Raw genomic sequence first — 13,751 nt, 5'->3', positions numbered from 1 at the left:
ATATACCCCTTAGACAGGTGGTAAGATTCAAATTCAAATATATTTGCATGCACTTTCAGTAAATATGCGATACACACAATCTGCACAATCTCCACAAGTGCAAATATTCTAACAACCTGTTATTCTAGTGCAGGGAAGCCACTTAAACCTAGAAACAACCTCGAACCAACCCATTAGAAAAATCAAAGCTCTCTTACCAAAAAGTGCTGTGCCGGTTATCTGGCTGTCTGGAGGCAAATGCTTCCCTGTGCACTCTTAGTCGTGCCTGCTGCCAAAAGCAAGCCGGGAGAAGGAGGGGGATGGCTGGTACTCCATGCCAGGACTCCCCCGCCAAAGAGCAGAGCTGTTGCCACAGCAACACACAGCCTGGGCCCAATCTGAACGTCTCCCAGCATGTTTTGGCTGTGGGTTTTACCACCCTCGGTGTGTGAGTGACACAGACATATTACTGACTCTCTGCATCTGTGCTGCTATCTCATGGTTTCTCGACATCAGTGGATCTCAAACTGGTGGATTGTGAAATATCCCAACATGACACTTTACAATAAGGTTTAATAAGTTAATCCAACAGGTATTACGAGCTAACATTGAACAACAGCATTTATTAATCTAAGTTAATATTAATGTGCATAAATATACACCTGTTCATTGTTGAATCATGTTTGTTCAACTTATAAAAATGTTTTAGAATATGGAGAGATTAATGTTAATTAATATTAATTAATTACTTAATTAATGCAGTAAAAGTATTTTTTGTTAATGGTTAACAAATTAAATCTTAAAATGCTACCAAATCCGGTAAGTTAAGAGATGAATAGAATCTAGAATTATAACATTTTAACAATCTAGAATATAACATTAATCTAGGTTAATATTCATTTAAATAAATATACTACTGTTTATTGTTGAATCATATTTGTCCAACTTGAAATTATAAATATGTTTTAGCATATGTAGAGATTAACATGAATTCATGTTTATTAATTAATTAATGCAGTAAAAGTATTGTTTGTTAATGGTTAACAAATTAAATCTTAATGTAAAGTGTTATCGATTCCGTTGAACGAATAGAATAGAATAAAACAGAATAGAATAGAATAGAAAAGAATAGAATAGAATAGAATAGAATAGAATAGGAATTAGCTTAATTGAATTGAAATTAAATTAATACACAAATAAAAGAAAAATGTATGATACAATTATCAATGAAGTCATAATGAATGAACTAATTAAAGATTCAATGTACAGTTCAAGTCTACAAGTCTACTACGAATAATGCTATAAGTTATGCGCCAAAGTTTCATATCTTCAATGAATGAATGAATGAATGAATGATGAGTACTGAAGGAAACATATGCCAACAAGTAGGCTTAAATAGAGCGGTCTTTATGTTGTTCCGCCCATCCTGCGCACTATACCAGGACAGCACACTTTTCAGTACAGCCCCTATAATTCAAGCCAGCAGCTGCCTCAGCAAGCAATCTCTCTCTCTCTTTCTCTGCTTCTCAAGTGTCCCGTTCTTTATGCAAAGCAATGTCATATGTCGCACTGTCAGTATCTCGGTCTAGCGCCTCTTGTGTGTCTGAAGGGCCCTTGTATGTGTTGGCCTTGCCAATGGCCCTTGGCTCAAAAATCTCACCCTCACAGAGTCACAGAGGCAGATAAACTATTTTCAGGGAAGGTCTTTCTCTCCACAGAGACACATCATTAGACCCTCTCTTTAGAAGCAAGCAGTTCTGTTCATGTCGATAGCAAACTGAAATATGAATACACAACCTGGATCATTAATTAAACACACAGACGCAAGCAAAAGAAACAAGTTGTTCTCTCAGCTCACCGTGATTTATAACGGCAGGTTTGTTAATGAGAAATGCATGAGGGATGTTAAAACACCCTGGCTGAAGGATTGTTAGCATTAGAGATGGGAAGTCCATATCCATCACTCACTGTCAGGGGTTGGTGCGGTGATGCTTTTATAGTTTTTATGCTGTTTTAAGTATTTATGGAGGTGACAAGGGAACTGTGATGATTTATATAGAGGACAGAGATTACTGGAAAGCAAGGGGATTTCATAAACACATAAAACTGCTAAGAATAACATTGACACATTGCCTGTACACTTAACAATCAGCGGTGACATATAGTAAACGGAAAAAGTGAAAATAAAATAAATGGATTCCTAACAATATTTAAAAAATATCAAGCTTTACCTGATGTACTATGAAAACAAACTGTAACTTTTAGAACAAAAATGACTCGCTCTGCAAATTTGTGACATCACACAAACAAATACATCAAAATATAACTGCACATTTTAATGACGTCTTTTTGATCACCAGAAACCTGGTTATAAGGACAAAGTAGAATAGATTATGCATTTCCATGGGTCAGGGAGAGGATGAAAAATAGTAATGAAAACCTAAAAATAACAATAATATGTAATAACAATAATAATATTTATTATGTAATAAATACATAATGATTAATAAAAAAAAATGTATGTGCAGTTCCCTTTCATAGGTTCACTCAAGGCTGCGGAAAGCGCAGTGGGATATCCTCTGGATGTGCCGATTGCCTGAAGCCCTATAGAATCACGCCAATTCATTGGCTGATGGCGCTCGCGCAAGCTGGCTCCGCCCCGACGCTCTTACGTCGTAGCATGACGAACGCGCGCGCGCCATCCTCTCCTCAGATTTCTCTGCCTTCACGAAGCGGTCACATCTTTCCCTTCGTTCGGTTTTTCTGAGCCCGAATTTTTCTAATTCAACTACAGCTTTCGTCTCAACACTTCAGCGACTGGCATAAGTGGAACTCTGTTCTCCTTACAGTGAAGTGTCATGGATTATCGACGCTGTTCTCCGCCATGCGTTCGTTTCATTTCGAACGACGACCCTCACAGTAAGTGTGTTAAATGTATGGGTTTTTCGCGTAAATTTTGTGACAATCTCCTTCTCAAAACCCTCCGCTCTAGACTCGCGGTTTTTGAGAAGGAGTCATTCGTTTCCCCCCGTCGCGCTCCCGAGACCGCTGAGGCCTCTCGTGGATCCGTGGCCTGGGGCTCGGATGTTGAGCTCGAGGATATTGAGTACGAGCAGACGGGCCTCGCCCTTTCTCTCCCTCCCTCCCCCGAGCACGCACGTGGCGCGGTTGAATTCGAGCATGATTATTTATGCCCCAGCCCGGGAGCCCGCGAATCGGTTTCTTTCGGTCTGGATGACGTGATTTACACTGCAGCTTCTGACTCCGAGGATTTCGGGCCTGCTTTGACTGATGACGTTATCCCGCCTAGCGGCCAGGACGCGTGGCCTACTCCGGCCTACACTGAGCTTATTGACGTGCTTTCGCGCACTACAGAGAAGCTCTCTATAGACTGGCCTGTTGAGCCCTGCGAGTCTCAATCGTCCAAACTCGACGAGAGATTCCTTAGTGGCCCTAATTCTAGGCCAGAGCGAAGAAAGCTGCCCTTTTTCAGCGATCTGCATCACGAGATCTCCAGATCCTGGAAGCAGCCTTTCTCCGCACGCCTAACTAATGCGGCAGCCGCTGACTTCACCAACCTTGTGGGTTTTGTGGAGCAGGGTTATTCCGTTATTCCAGCGGTTGAGGACACGCTGGCTAACCACCTCGCCCCGTCGTCTGCACCGTCCTGGAAGTCGCGTCCCGTCCTTCCTTCCAAGGCTTGTAGGACTACTTCCTCCCTTATTGGGAAGTCTTACATGGTGGCTGGTCAAGCAGGCATGGCCCTGCATACCATGGCCATCCTTCAAGCCTACCAAGCGGACGTCCTTAAGGACATGGACGAAGGAGATGGACTGACGCCCGAAGCTGTCAAAGAGCTTCGCAAAGCCACAGATCTGGCCCTAAGAGCCACCAAACACACTGCTCGGGCTGTAGGTCGCTCTACGGCGGGCTCGGTTGCCGCAGAGCGCCACCTCTGGTTGAATCTCACAGAGATCCGAGAAAAGGATAAGAGTTTTCTTTTCGGGTCTTTTCGGGGAAGCGGTCAACACGGTGGTTGAGAAGTTCCGTGCCGCTAAGTCTCAGTCGGCCGCGCTCAGGCAGTTTATGCCCAGGAGATCTAGAGAGCCAAGAGACACCAACCCTCCCCCTTCTCAGACCCGAGAACGCTCTGCTCATAGGGTTGAATTCCCTACTAGAAGGAATGACCTGGCTCATCCCCCACCAACTACGGTCTGGGGAGCCCGAGGTCGTCCGTTTCCCCGCCAGCGCCCTCACAAGCGCCTTCAGCTGAAGCGGTCCAACAAATCGGCCGCTCCAGCCTCCTCGAGCCGTTCCTGACCCGCAGGTCAGAAGGAGGAGAGCCGCACCAGATCTACGAGGTTGGGACAGACCGCGCAAGCGTTTCTGCCCTCCTCCAACCGGCTCTCCTCCTCCAACCCTGTCACCTTCGCCACCCAGTGTGTTTCGAAGTGCAGGTCCTGTTTCACTCTCTTCACCCAGTCCGGAGCAGGAGGAAGGAGACGCGTCTTGCTTTCTTCCCTCGCTCCCGGCGCACGTTATACCCGCCAATCGCTTCCTCGGAGGCACAGTTCGTTTTCCTCTGAAGCAGGCGGACCCAGTTACTTCTATCCAGGTGACGGTACCCCCCAGTACGTGTCAGGACGCCAAGCGCTCTCCTCCACGGTCAACCACGCCTCCCCATGGACAGCGCGACACCCTATCTCAGGTATGTCCCCTGCACTGCAACACTCCTCTCCCTCTATCACATTTCGTTCAAGAATGGGAGCGTTTACCAGGGGTATCGCCTTGGATCCTTCGCACAGTTCGGCTCGGCTACACGCTTCAGTTTTGTCGTAACCCCCCCCCTTCTTCAACGCTGTCTTTCCTACTGTAGTCGACAGCGCCGCTCAGGCTTCTGTACTACAGCAGGAGATTTCATCCCTTCTGCTGAAGGGGGCGATAGAAGAGATTCCTTCGGGGGAAGTCGAACAGGGCTTCTACAGCCGTTACTTCCTGGTCCCGAAGAAGGGAGGCGGCCTGCGGCCGATACTAGATCTTCGCCGGTTGAACTTCTCTCTTTACAAAGGGAAATTCAAAATGTTGACGCTGAAGGCCATCATATCTCATATCCGGCTGGGGCACTGGCTCGTGACAGTAGACCTCAAGGATGCTTATTTCCACATCCAGGTCGTACGGCGACACAGGAAGTTTCTCAGGTTCGCCTTTGGAGAGAAAGCGTACCAGTACAGGGTCCTCCCCTTTGGCCTCGCTCTAGCGCCAAGGACGTTCACAAAGTGTATGGATGCTGCTCTGGCCCCGTTGCGGCTCCAGGGCATCCATATACTCAACTACCTGGACGATTGGCTCCTTTTAGCCCACTCCAGAGAGTTGGTGACTCACCACAGGGACATTGTCCTCCGTCATATTCAGTCTCTCGGTTTGAGGTTGAATACGGAGAAGAGCGTTCTTACTCCAGCTCAGAGCACGGTTTTCTTGGGGGTACACATGGACTCCGTTCTTATGCAGGCCCGTTTGGCTCTTGCACGGATTTCCAGTCTGGAGACATGTCTGTCCCGCTTTGCGCTAGGCCAGCATGTTTCCGTGAGCACCTGCCGCAGACTTCTGGGCCTTATGGCCGCGGCCTCCCCTGTGCCACCTCTAGGGCTACTCCACATGAGACCTTTTCTGTGGTGGATGAAGCTCTCAGGGGCTCGGCCCACGGGGCCAGCCCTTCGCCTATTGAAGGTGTCGCGCAGTTGCTTTCGCGCCCTGTCAATCTGGCGGGAGCCCCTCTTCCTTCAGAAAGGAGTCGGTATGGGTGCGGTATTCCGTCCTCAAATGGTTACGACGGATGCCTCTCTGACCGGCTGGGGAGCGGTTTTCGAGGGCAGGCCAGCGTGTGGGGTTTGGACTGGCGAGACCCTCTCGTGGCACATAAACAGCTTGGAGCTGAGGGCTGTCTTCCTGGCTCTTTGCCACTTTCTCCCTTTCCTCGAAGGGCACCATGTCACTGTCAGAACGGACAATATGGCAGTAGTGTCCCATGTAAACAGACAGGGGGGTTCACGTTCGCGCACCCTAGACAGGCATGCGCGTCACCTTCTTCTGTGGTCCCAGGACAAGTTCCTCTCTCTGAGAGCAGTTCATGTCCCAGGGATTCTGAACCTCGCAGCAGATTTCCTGTCGAGGCAGAAGCTCAGGTCTGGGGAATGGATGTTGAACCGCCAGACGGTGGCCCTGATCTGGGAGAGGTTCGGAAAAGCGGAAGTGGACCTCTTTGCATCTCAGGAGTCGTCCCAATGCCCGCTTTGGTTCTCCCTGAGCCCTCCAGCTCCGTTGGGGATAGATGCATTCGTCCACCCTTGTCTGATGCAGAAACTCTATGCCTTCCCGCCCATCAAGCTGATCCAGGCGGTTCTGTCCAGAGTGAGAGAGAGCGGAGTCCGCCTCCTTCTGGTAGCCCCATTCTGGCCGTCCCAGCCATGGTTTTTGGAGCTGATCCCTCTGTTGGTATCCTCCCCCTGGGAGATCCCGGTCAGGGAGGACCTGCTTTCCCAGCTTCAGGGCAGGATATGGCATCCTCGCCCCGACATTTGGAAGCTGTACGTTTGGCCTATCAGAGGCCGTTAACTTTAAGCTTTGATCTACCAACCGACGTTCAGGAGACCATTGCGAGTGCTAGAGCCCCTTCTACGAGGAGGCTGTATTCCTCCAAGTGGAGGGTATTCGAGGCATGGTTCTTAGCACATGATAGGGACCCAGTTGGCTGCCCAGTAGGCTCAGTGCTGGAATTCCTGCAGGAAAAGTTTGCTTCCGGAGCGGCTGCAACCACTCTCAGAGTATATGTCGCAGCTATTGCCGCTCATAGAGAATCAGATGAGATTCCCTTGGGGAAACTGAGGTTAGTTTCGGCCTTCATGCGTGGGGTTAGGCACCTGAAACCAGCTCGCCCCCCTGGTGTTCCCTCGTGGGACCTGTCAGTCGTCCTGGAGGGTTTGACAGAGGCTCCCTTCGAGCCCTTGGAGTCAGCCCCTGAGCGGATTCTGACTCTTAAGGTTGCTCTTTTGTTGGCTTTATCTTCACTAAAGCGGATGGGGGATTTGCAGGCTCTCTCTATTAGTGAGTCATGCTTGGACTTCGCTCCTGGCCTGGTTAGGGTTACCTTGAGGCCAAGGTCGGGATATGTACCCAAGGTTCTTTCCACGGCGTTCCGCTCTCAGATTGTTAACCTTAACGCTTTCCACCCTCCTCCTTTTGCCTCTGAGGAAGAAAGGAAACTTAACCTGCTCTGCCCGGTCCGTTCTTTGAAGTTGTATGTAGATCGCTCAGGCGGTTGGAGGAAATCTAACCAGCTCTTGGTGTGTTTTGGTGCTGGCCGCCGCGGGCTTGCGGCATCAAAGCAGAGGATTTCCCACAGGGTAACGGATGCTATTTCGCTGGCTTACGAGGTGCGTGGTTTGCCTTCACCTCTTAGCATCAGAGCACATTCCACCAGAAGTGTGGCTTCCTCTCAAGCTCTTTTTAGAGGGGCCCTCTTGGAAGACATTTGTGTGGCGGCAGGTTGGTCCTCTCCGCACACCTTTGTGAGGTTCTATAATTTAGATCTTGACATGACTCCAGGTTCCCAGGTTCTATCTGCTTGAACCGGTCATGGTTATTATTATTTGGTCTGTTACCAGTTATGGCAGCGCTTAAGCTTGGCGAGTTTGGTATTTCGTTCCCACTGCGCTTTCCGCAGCGTTGGGTGAACCTATGAAAGAGAACGTCTCTGGTTACTTGCGTAACCTATGTTCTCTGAGTAGGGAACGAGACGCTGCGTTCGCTGCCAAGCTCCTCGCGCTGCCGACAGTTCTTCTTTTCGGCAGAGAAATCTGAGGAGAGGATGGCGCGCGCGCGTTCGTCATGCTACGACGTAAGAGCGTCGGGGCGGAGCCAGCTTGCGCGAGCGCCATCAGCCAATGAATTGGCGTGATTCTATTGGGCTTCAGGCAATCGGCACATCCAGAGGATATCCCACTGCGCTTTCCGCAGCGTCTCGTTCCCTATTCAGAGAACATAGGTTACGCAAGTAACCAGAGACGTTTTTGGTGAGCTGTCATATATGTGACTGAGATGTATGCAGATGTCAGAGCATTTCTCTCAGTGAGTGCAGAAGGAACACACTTAGGGCCTGTTATGCAGATCTGTCTCTTCATCTGTCCATCTAACTCTTCATCTACACATTTCCATATCAACGTTTCTGCTGATGTGTCTGTTCTAGCCCTGACTGGACTCCCAGAATGCCTCTGCTCAACCCCTCCCACCCAGTATGAATTCTAACACCAGTGCAATCCATTTCACAAAGATCTCTTCAATATCTCAGTTACAACAATGTGATTAAATGTCAATCCTCAAGAAACATGTCACGCTAAAGTCAAAAGAAAATACAAGAAACTATATTTTATAAAAAACAAAGTTAAGAATATTTTTAAGATAAAAACTGCTTTAATATAATGACAATTAAGCACACGGGTATCGCCTTCCTTCAAGTAAACTACTGTAATATGAAAATAAAAATCTTTAAATTGTAAAGTACAATAATAGTACGCATAATGACAATAATTAATTTATGCTGAATAAGTGTGTGGCTGGATGTTTTTCAGGGCTGTAATACAATTAACACAATTACATTTAAGTAACAAATCAGATTTTTCACATTACAGTAGTGTGAAATTTGGAATAAAATGTTTTTAATTATAATGGAAATAATGTCACATTGTAAATACATCTTAATGGTTAAAAAATAAGAATACATTTCATGCAAATATTCTATATATACACTACCATTCAAAAGTATAACTAACCTAACCTATATAAGGTTTTCAAAGGTGGCTGTTGCTGTTACTGTTGTTTGATGAATAGAAAGTTCAAAAGAACAGAATAAATTTAAAACTCTTTTGTAGCATTATGGATGTCTTTACTGTTACTTTTCATCAATGTAATGTGTGCTCGCTAATTAAAAGTATTAATGTCTTTAAAAAAAAGTTTTATTGACCCCAAAATTTCAATGGTAGTGTACGTTTTTTGATTTTATTTTGGGGTTAAATAAGACACTTTTTTCGTGAGATTTTCCATTAAAGACATGTAATGGTGCGTCTGTTCTTGTGCCTGTTTGTGCATATGTTACAAAATACAGGAATGCTGGTATTGTTTGTGTGCATGTAATAGGCAGTTTTGATCCATCATTACCGGGGTAATTAACAGCACCACTCCCTCCCTCCTCCCCTCGAGCAGGGTTCACAGCAGCAGCTTTCACTACCAGAGGGTTGCCATGGCAGCTGCTCCCTTGCAATTTACTCTGCCAGACTTTTGTTCAGCGTCCCTGCATTTTTTTTTTTTTTGTGCTGACGCACCACCTCATTTTACTCCTCATACACCCCTGAGGCCTCATAAATACCCAGACAGAAAAGCTCTGGCCTAGCCTCCTTCCTCATGACAGAGACGTCTCTCTCTGGTCTCCAAAAACAAGATTAAACTGCTTTGGAGATACAAGCGCAAATGTATGACACACCATGACTTAAAAAATGGCAACTGAGACTGTTATTAACCCTAGTCTGTCATTGCAATGGGAAAACCCAGACATAATTGTTCACTCTGACTCCTGGTTAATTATGTTATTCCTTTCACTTGCATTTATAGCTGTCATGCTGGATGTAACGCAGAGAGCTTGTGTTATTTTTTATTAAATATAATGTATAGATAATGCGTCTGTGGGTAATATGTAGTTTGGCTGCTGAACTACTGTCTATTATAACATTTCAGTCATTTTGAGCCTCCAGCAATAGGAACTTTGCGACCATATTCCACCCTCACTCATGCAAAAATTACAATAATAATGGGACGCAGTTTTGTTTTTACTTTTGCCCTCTTGACCTTTGGTTTCATCCTCGTTGGCACACCACATCTGATCCATGCATTTACAAATGTAAACTGCTAGCTCTTCAGTGTCACATGAAAAATCATTGTGTGTATATTTATATAAATAAAATATAAATGCAGAGAGGTTTCTTCAAGAGTCTTGGAAACGTTGCCACAGTTCTTCTGGATTTAGTCTGTCTCAGTTTTTTCTGTTTCTTCATGTAATAACTGATGGAATCGATGATAGTGAGATCAGATCTCCGTGTGGGCTGTTGTCAGACTCCTTGTGCATGTAAGTCTCACTGGATTATTATATTTAATGGCAAAATGAATGTTTGGAAATTTAAACTGATATTTCATACTGACACACTTCAGCAATATATATATATAATATTGGCTTAAAACTTTTTTTGGGGGGGGGGGGAATGAAGACCAGATGCTTTGCCACAATTCACAATAATAAATTCTCATATGAAATGGCATCTATCTCTCTCACCAGCAGTCACAGCATGTCCAGAGGTCAGGTCTCCATTGAAGCCGTTCTCTTTGGCGTAGGAGGCGGCAGAACCAGCATGGCCACCACCAGACTGGCAAGCCCTGTAGGAGGAAGAGAAGCCGTTCTCTCCATGCCCACCTGGGGAGGATGAGCCCTGGGCTCCCGGAGATGACCACTGGGGGCCGCTGTCCTCGGGCTGCCGACCGTCTGCCATCTGAATGAGAGGGGAGGGGTTCACTCCTTACTCCTGAAAGATCAGAAAATAAATTATCAGCTTGATTTTGATACATTGACTGAACACCTCTGGGGCAGAATGCCAATCGATATTTAAAGTCATGCAATCAACATTCGCCATATACTTATGCAGCCTACAGAAAGTGTTGAAAATATGAGCTTACTACTAAATACTGCATAATACTGTACATGCTTGTATATATAACAATCCATTGTGAATAACATATAAACAATGTTATAGTATATTGCTGTCACATGACCTCATCATATTGCATGTGCAAATCAGAGATTTTATTATTTAACATATATTATACATAGTAAGTTTTTTTAAAGAAATTAATACTTTTCTTCTGCAAAGATGCATTAAATTGACGTTAAAGTGCAGACTTTTATAATGTAACAAAAGGTTTTGATTTTAAACTTTTAAACTTTCTATTCATAGAATAATCTTGAAAAAAATATACATTACAGTTTTTACAAACATATTTAGCAGAACAACTGTTTTCAACATTGATAATAATAAGAAATGTTTCTTAAGCAGCAAATCAGCAAAAAGTTCTGAAGGGTCATGTGACTGAAGACTTGAGTAATGATGCTGTAAATTCAGCTTTACCATCACAGAAATAAATTACAAAATACAAAATAAATTTAAAATATATTAAAACAGAAAACTGTTATTTTAAATAGTAATTTCACAATGTCCCTGTTTTTGCAGTATTTTTGATCAAATAAATGCTGTCTTGGTGAGCATAAGAGTGTTCTTTTAAAACCTTTTAATGGTATATGAAATTATTAACACCTTTACAATTATAATAATAATACAGCATATTTGTTAAATAAAACACAATAAATTAATATTGTTAAATATAATCAAAAATAAATGTCAAATAATTATTAAAATTATGAGATTATGAAAAAAAACATACTATTACAGACTCCTATGCCATTATATTAATATATTTTTCCATGCTGGTATATTTTTTATGTTTAATCCATTTCTGAATAGCCGGCCCCTGAACGACAAATGAAAACTGGTTGTTAAATGTTACACGTCAGTGTCTTTCTTTCTATGTGGGCGATTTTTAAGCGGCAAACAGGACCAGACAACATTGGTAGATGCCAGATTTCATTTGTGCTACATTGAAAACCACACACTGACAGCAGATTCTTTGAAAAAGGACAGCAGCATGTCAGTGTGAAGTGCACTTTCTTCACATCTCACCTGTCACAACATATATGAAAAATGAGAGTAAAGGACGGAAGCGCAGCCTGTTTTTTGATGATACACTTGACAAAACATGTGTTTCCACTGGATTGGGTGGGTTATAGCAAATGTCACAGTCTACTGTCGGCTATGTCAGTTACATGGGCAATGAAGATGCAATGTATGTCAAAACAAGGGCATTTACCCTCCATAAATAAGAAATAAAGAATGAGAAAGAGAAGGTGAGAGAGGCCACGCAGTGTGCCAGCAATTAAAGCTAAAGTTTCAGAGTGCAGCGGTAGCTTGTAAATCTTAATTTGTAGTGTCTGCTTGCGTCCAAACTCTACCCTCTCTCTCCCGCACTCCCTCTCTTTCTCGGTTCAGCCCTGAAGTGGATTTTCGGCTGACTTTGGGCCACCGGAGATGTTCATGATATCTTAATTGCTCTGTGGGGTTGTTGAGCAGCACGAGAAGAGTCTGTCTGCGCTGCTAATGGAGGCTTTGATCAGCCATGACTCATTCCTCCTCTCTGACTGACAGTAACTCTTGAAGAAGGATGCCCTCCTTTCCTCTCACTTTCTTTCAATCTCAATCCCTCTTTCTGTGTTATTGAGGGTCTTTCTCAGGGCTTTTAGGATTATTGCAACTGGTTGATTAAAGGAAAAGTTTTTGCCTGATTGCTCAAAGTAATTCCTCAGCAAACTCCTGTGATTCCTGGTGGAAGGAAACGGCTGTGTAATCTAAAATTAGGTATTATGTTACTTTAATTTAGTGATGTTGCTAAGGCAAGCATAACTTTGGACAAATCGCCAAACCATAAGTATATATGCCTTTATATAAGAAATCAGACGATTGCAATATTAGCATGTTTTGGCTATTTACAGAGCTCAGGTCTGTCACAGAGACAGTAGTTATATCACAGCACCTTAATATATAAAATATGATTTTGCCAAGACAGACATGTTCCTGGATTAAACTATTTTGTGGCGAAGATGATAGGTCCTTAACTCAATTTGGTAGCGATCACATCGTCATCTACATAGCGCAGCTGATTGGTTGCTATTGCATCAGTGGCCAATGTGAAAATTAGAAACCCTCCAACATCCCCAGCTCCACCTGTATAGATCTGCTACAGGGGGTTATTTGATGTATGTTACATGTGCAGCGGCAGCATGTCTTACATGCTCACAGCAATGTCTGTGAATGTTTTGCCAGTAGAAAGTCTCGGTACTTGCTCTGCAGCAGCGTATAGCAGATAAATTCCGCCAAGACCAAATACATTAACACTGCCATATCCATTACCATGCCAATCTCACAGAGAGTTGTCATGACAGAACAAAATTCCTGTTAAAAAAATTCACTCCTAACCCTATCCCCACCCCTAAACCTAACCCTACCCATAACGTATCCTTAAAATCAGTGGGAAATGATAAGAGAAATAACACTGATGTAGAAGCACCTAAACTTGACATAAACTGTAAACTTGTCCCTCATACTGATTGGTTGATTGTTGGAATGTTGATCCAGGAACATGTCTGTCTTGGCAAAATCACATTCAGCTTTGCAGTCTAGTGGCATTAAATCTCAAGATATTAAGCTTAATTTACCTTGTAAAACCAACTGCAATGGCCAAGGGCAGTCTCAAAAAGTCACTCAGCCATATTAATGTCATATATGCTGAATTTCTAATCAGCGAACAGCAAGCCTCGGCTGCTGAAGGCCAGATACACTGAGATTACGGTCTGATAGCTTGTTGAATATCAGTGGTGCCGCAGTCATGACGGAACCCCGCTGAGATCTTGATTAACTGGGGAATCATGTGAAAGCATTAAACCTAGACTAAAAAAACGCAATCTAATGCAGTACTCCCACTGATACCAAAAGAGTTTAAAATATGTGTAGATGAAAACTGCTTCACAAAGTTTGAAAAATGTTACAGAAAACTATGGAGAGAGACTC

The 13,751-nt window shown here is 44.1% G+C and overlaps 1 protein-coding gene across 22 annotated transcripts in view; it reads right to left on the bottom strand.

The window, feature by feature from the left end:
- map2 (microtubule-associated protein 2) overlaps positions 1–13,751 on the bottom strand; it is a 135,780-nt gene that overhangs the window by 53,808 nt on the left and 68,221 nt on the right. For 20 of the 22 annotated variants that reach the window (XM_077216076.1, XM_077216080.1, XM_077216082.1 and 17 more), the window contains one exon: positions 10,355–10,601. In XM_077216076.1, coding sequence (XP_077072191.1) covers positions 10,355–10,568 — 214 coding nt within the window. In that variant the 5' untranslated portion in view covers positions 10,569–10,601. Of the gene's footprint in view, positions 1–197; positions 375–10,354; positions 10,602–13,751 lie in introns of those variants that run through there. The other 2 variants (XM_077216097.1, XM_077216096.1) reach the window with 2 other exon arrangements.

The sequence above is a fragment of the Siphateles boraxobius genome, unplaced genomic scaffold (genome assembly GCF_051911475.1).
Source record: "Siphateles boraxobius isolate OS27281-9 unplaced genomic scaffold, OSU_SipBor_1 7, whole genome shotgun sequence".
Classification (NCBI taxonomy): domain Eukaryota; kingdom Metazoa; phylum Chordata; class Actinopteri; order Cypriniformes; family Leuciscidae; genus Siphateles; species Siphateles boraxobius.
The sequence above is the reverse complement of the archived record's forward strand: the minus strand, read 5'-3'. Positions and strand labels throughout refer to the sequence as shown.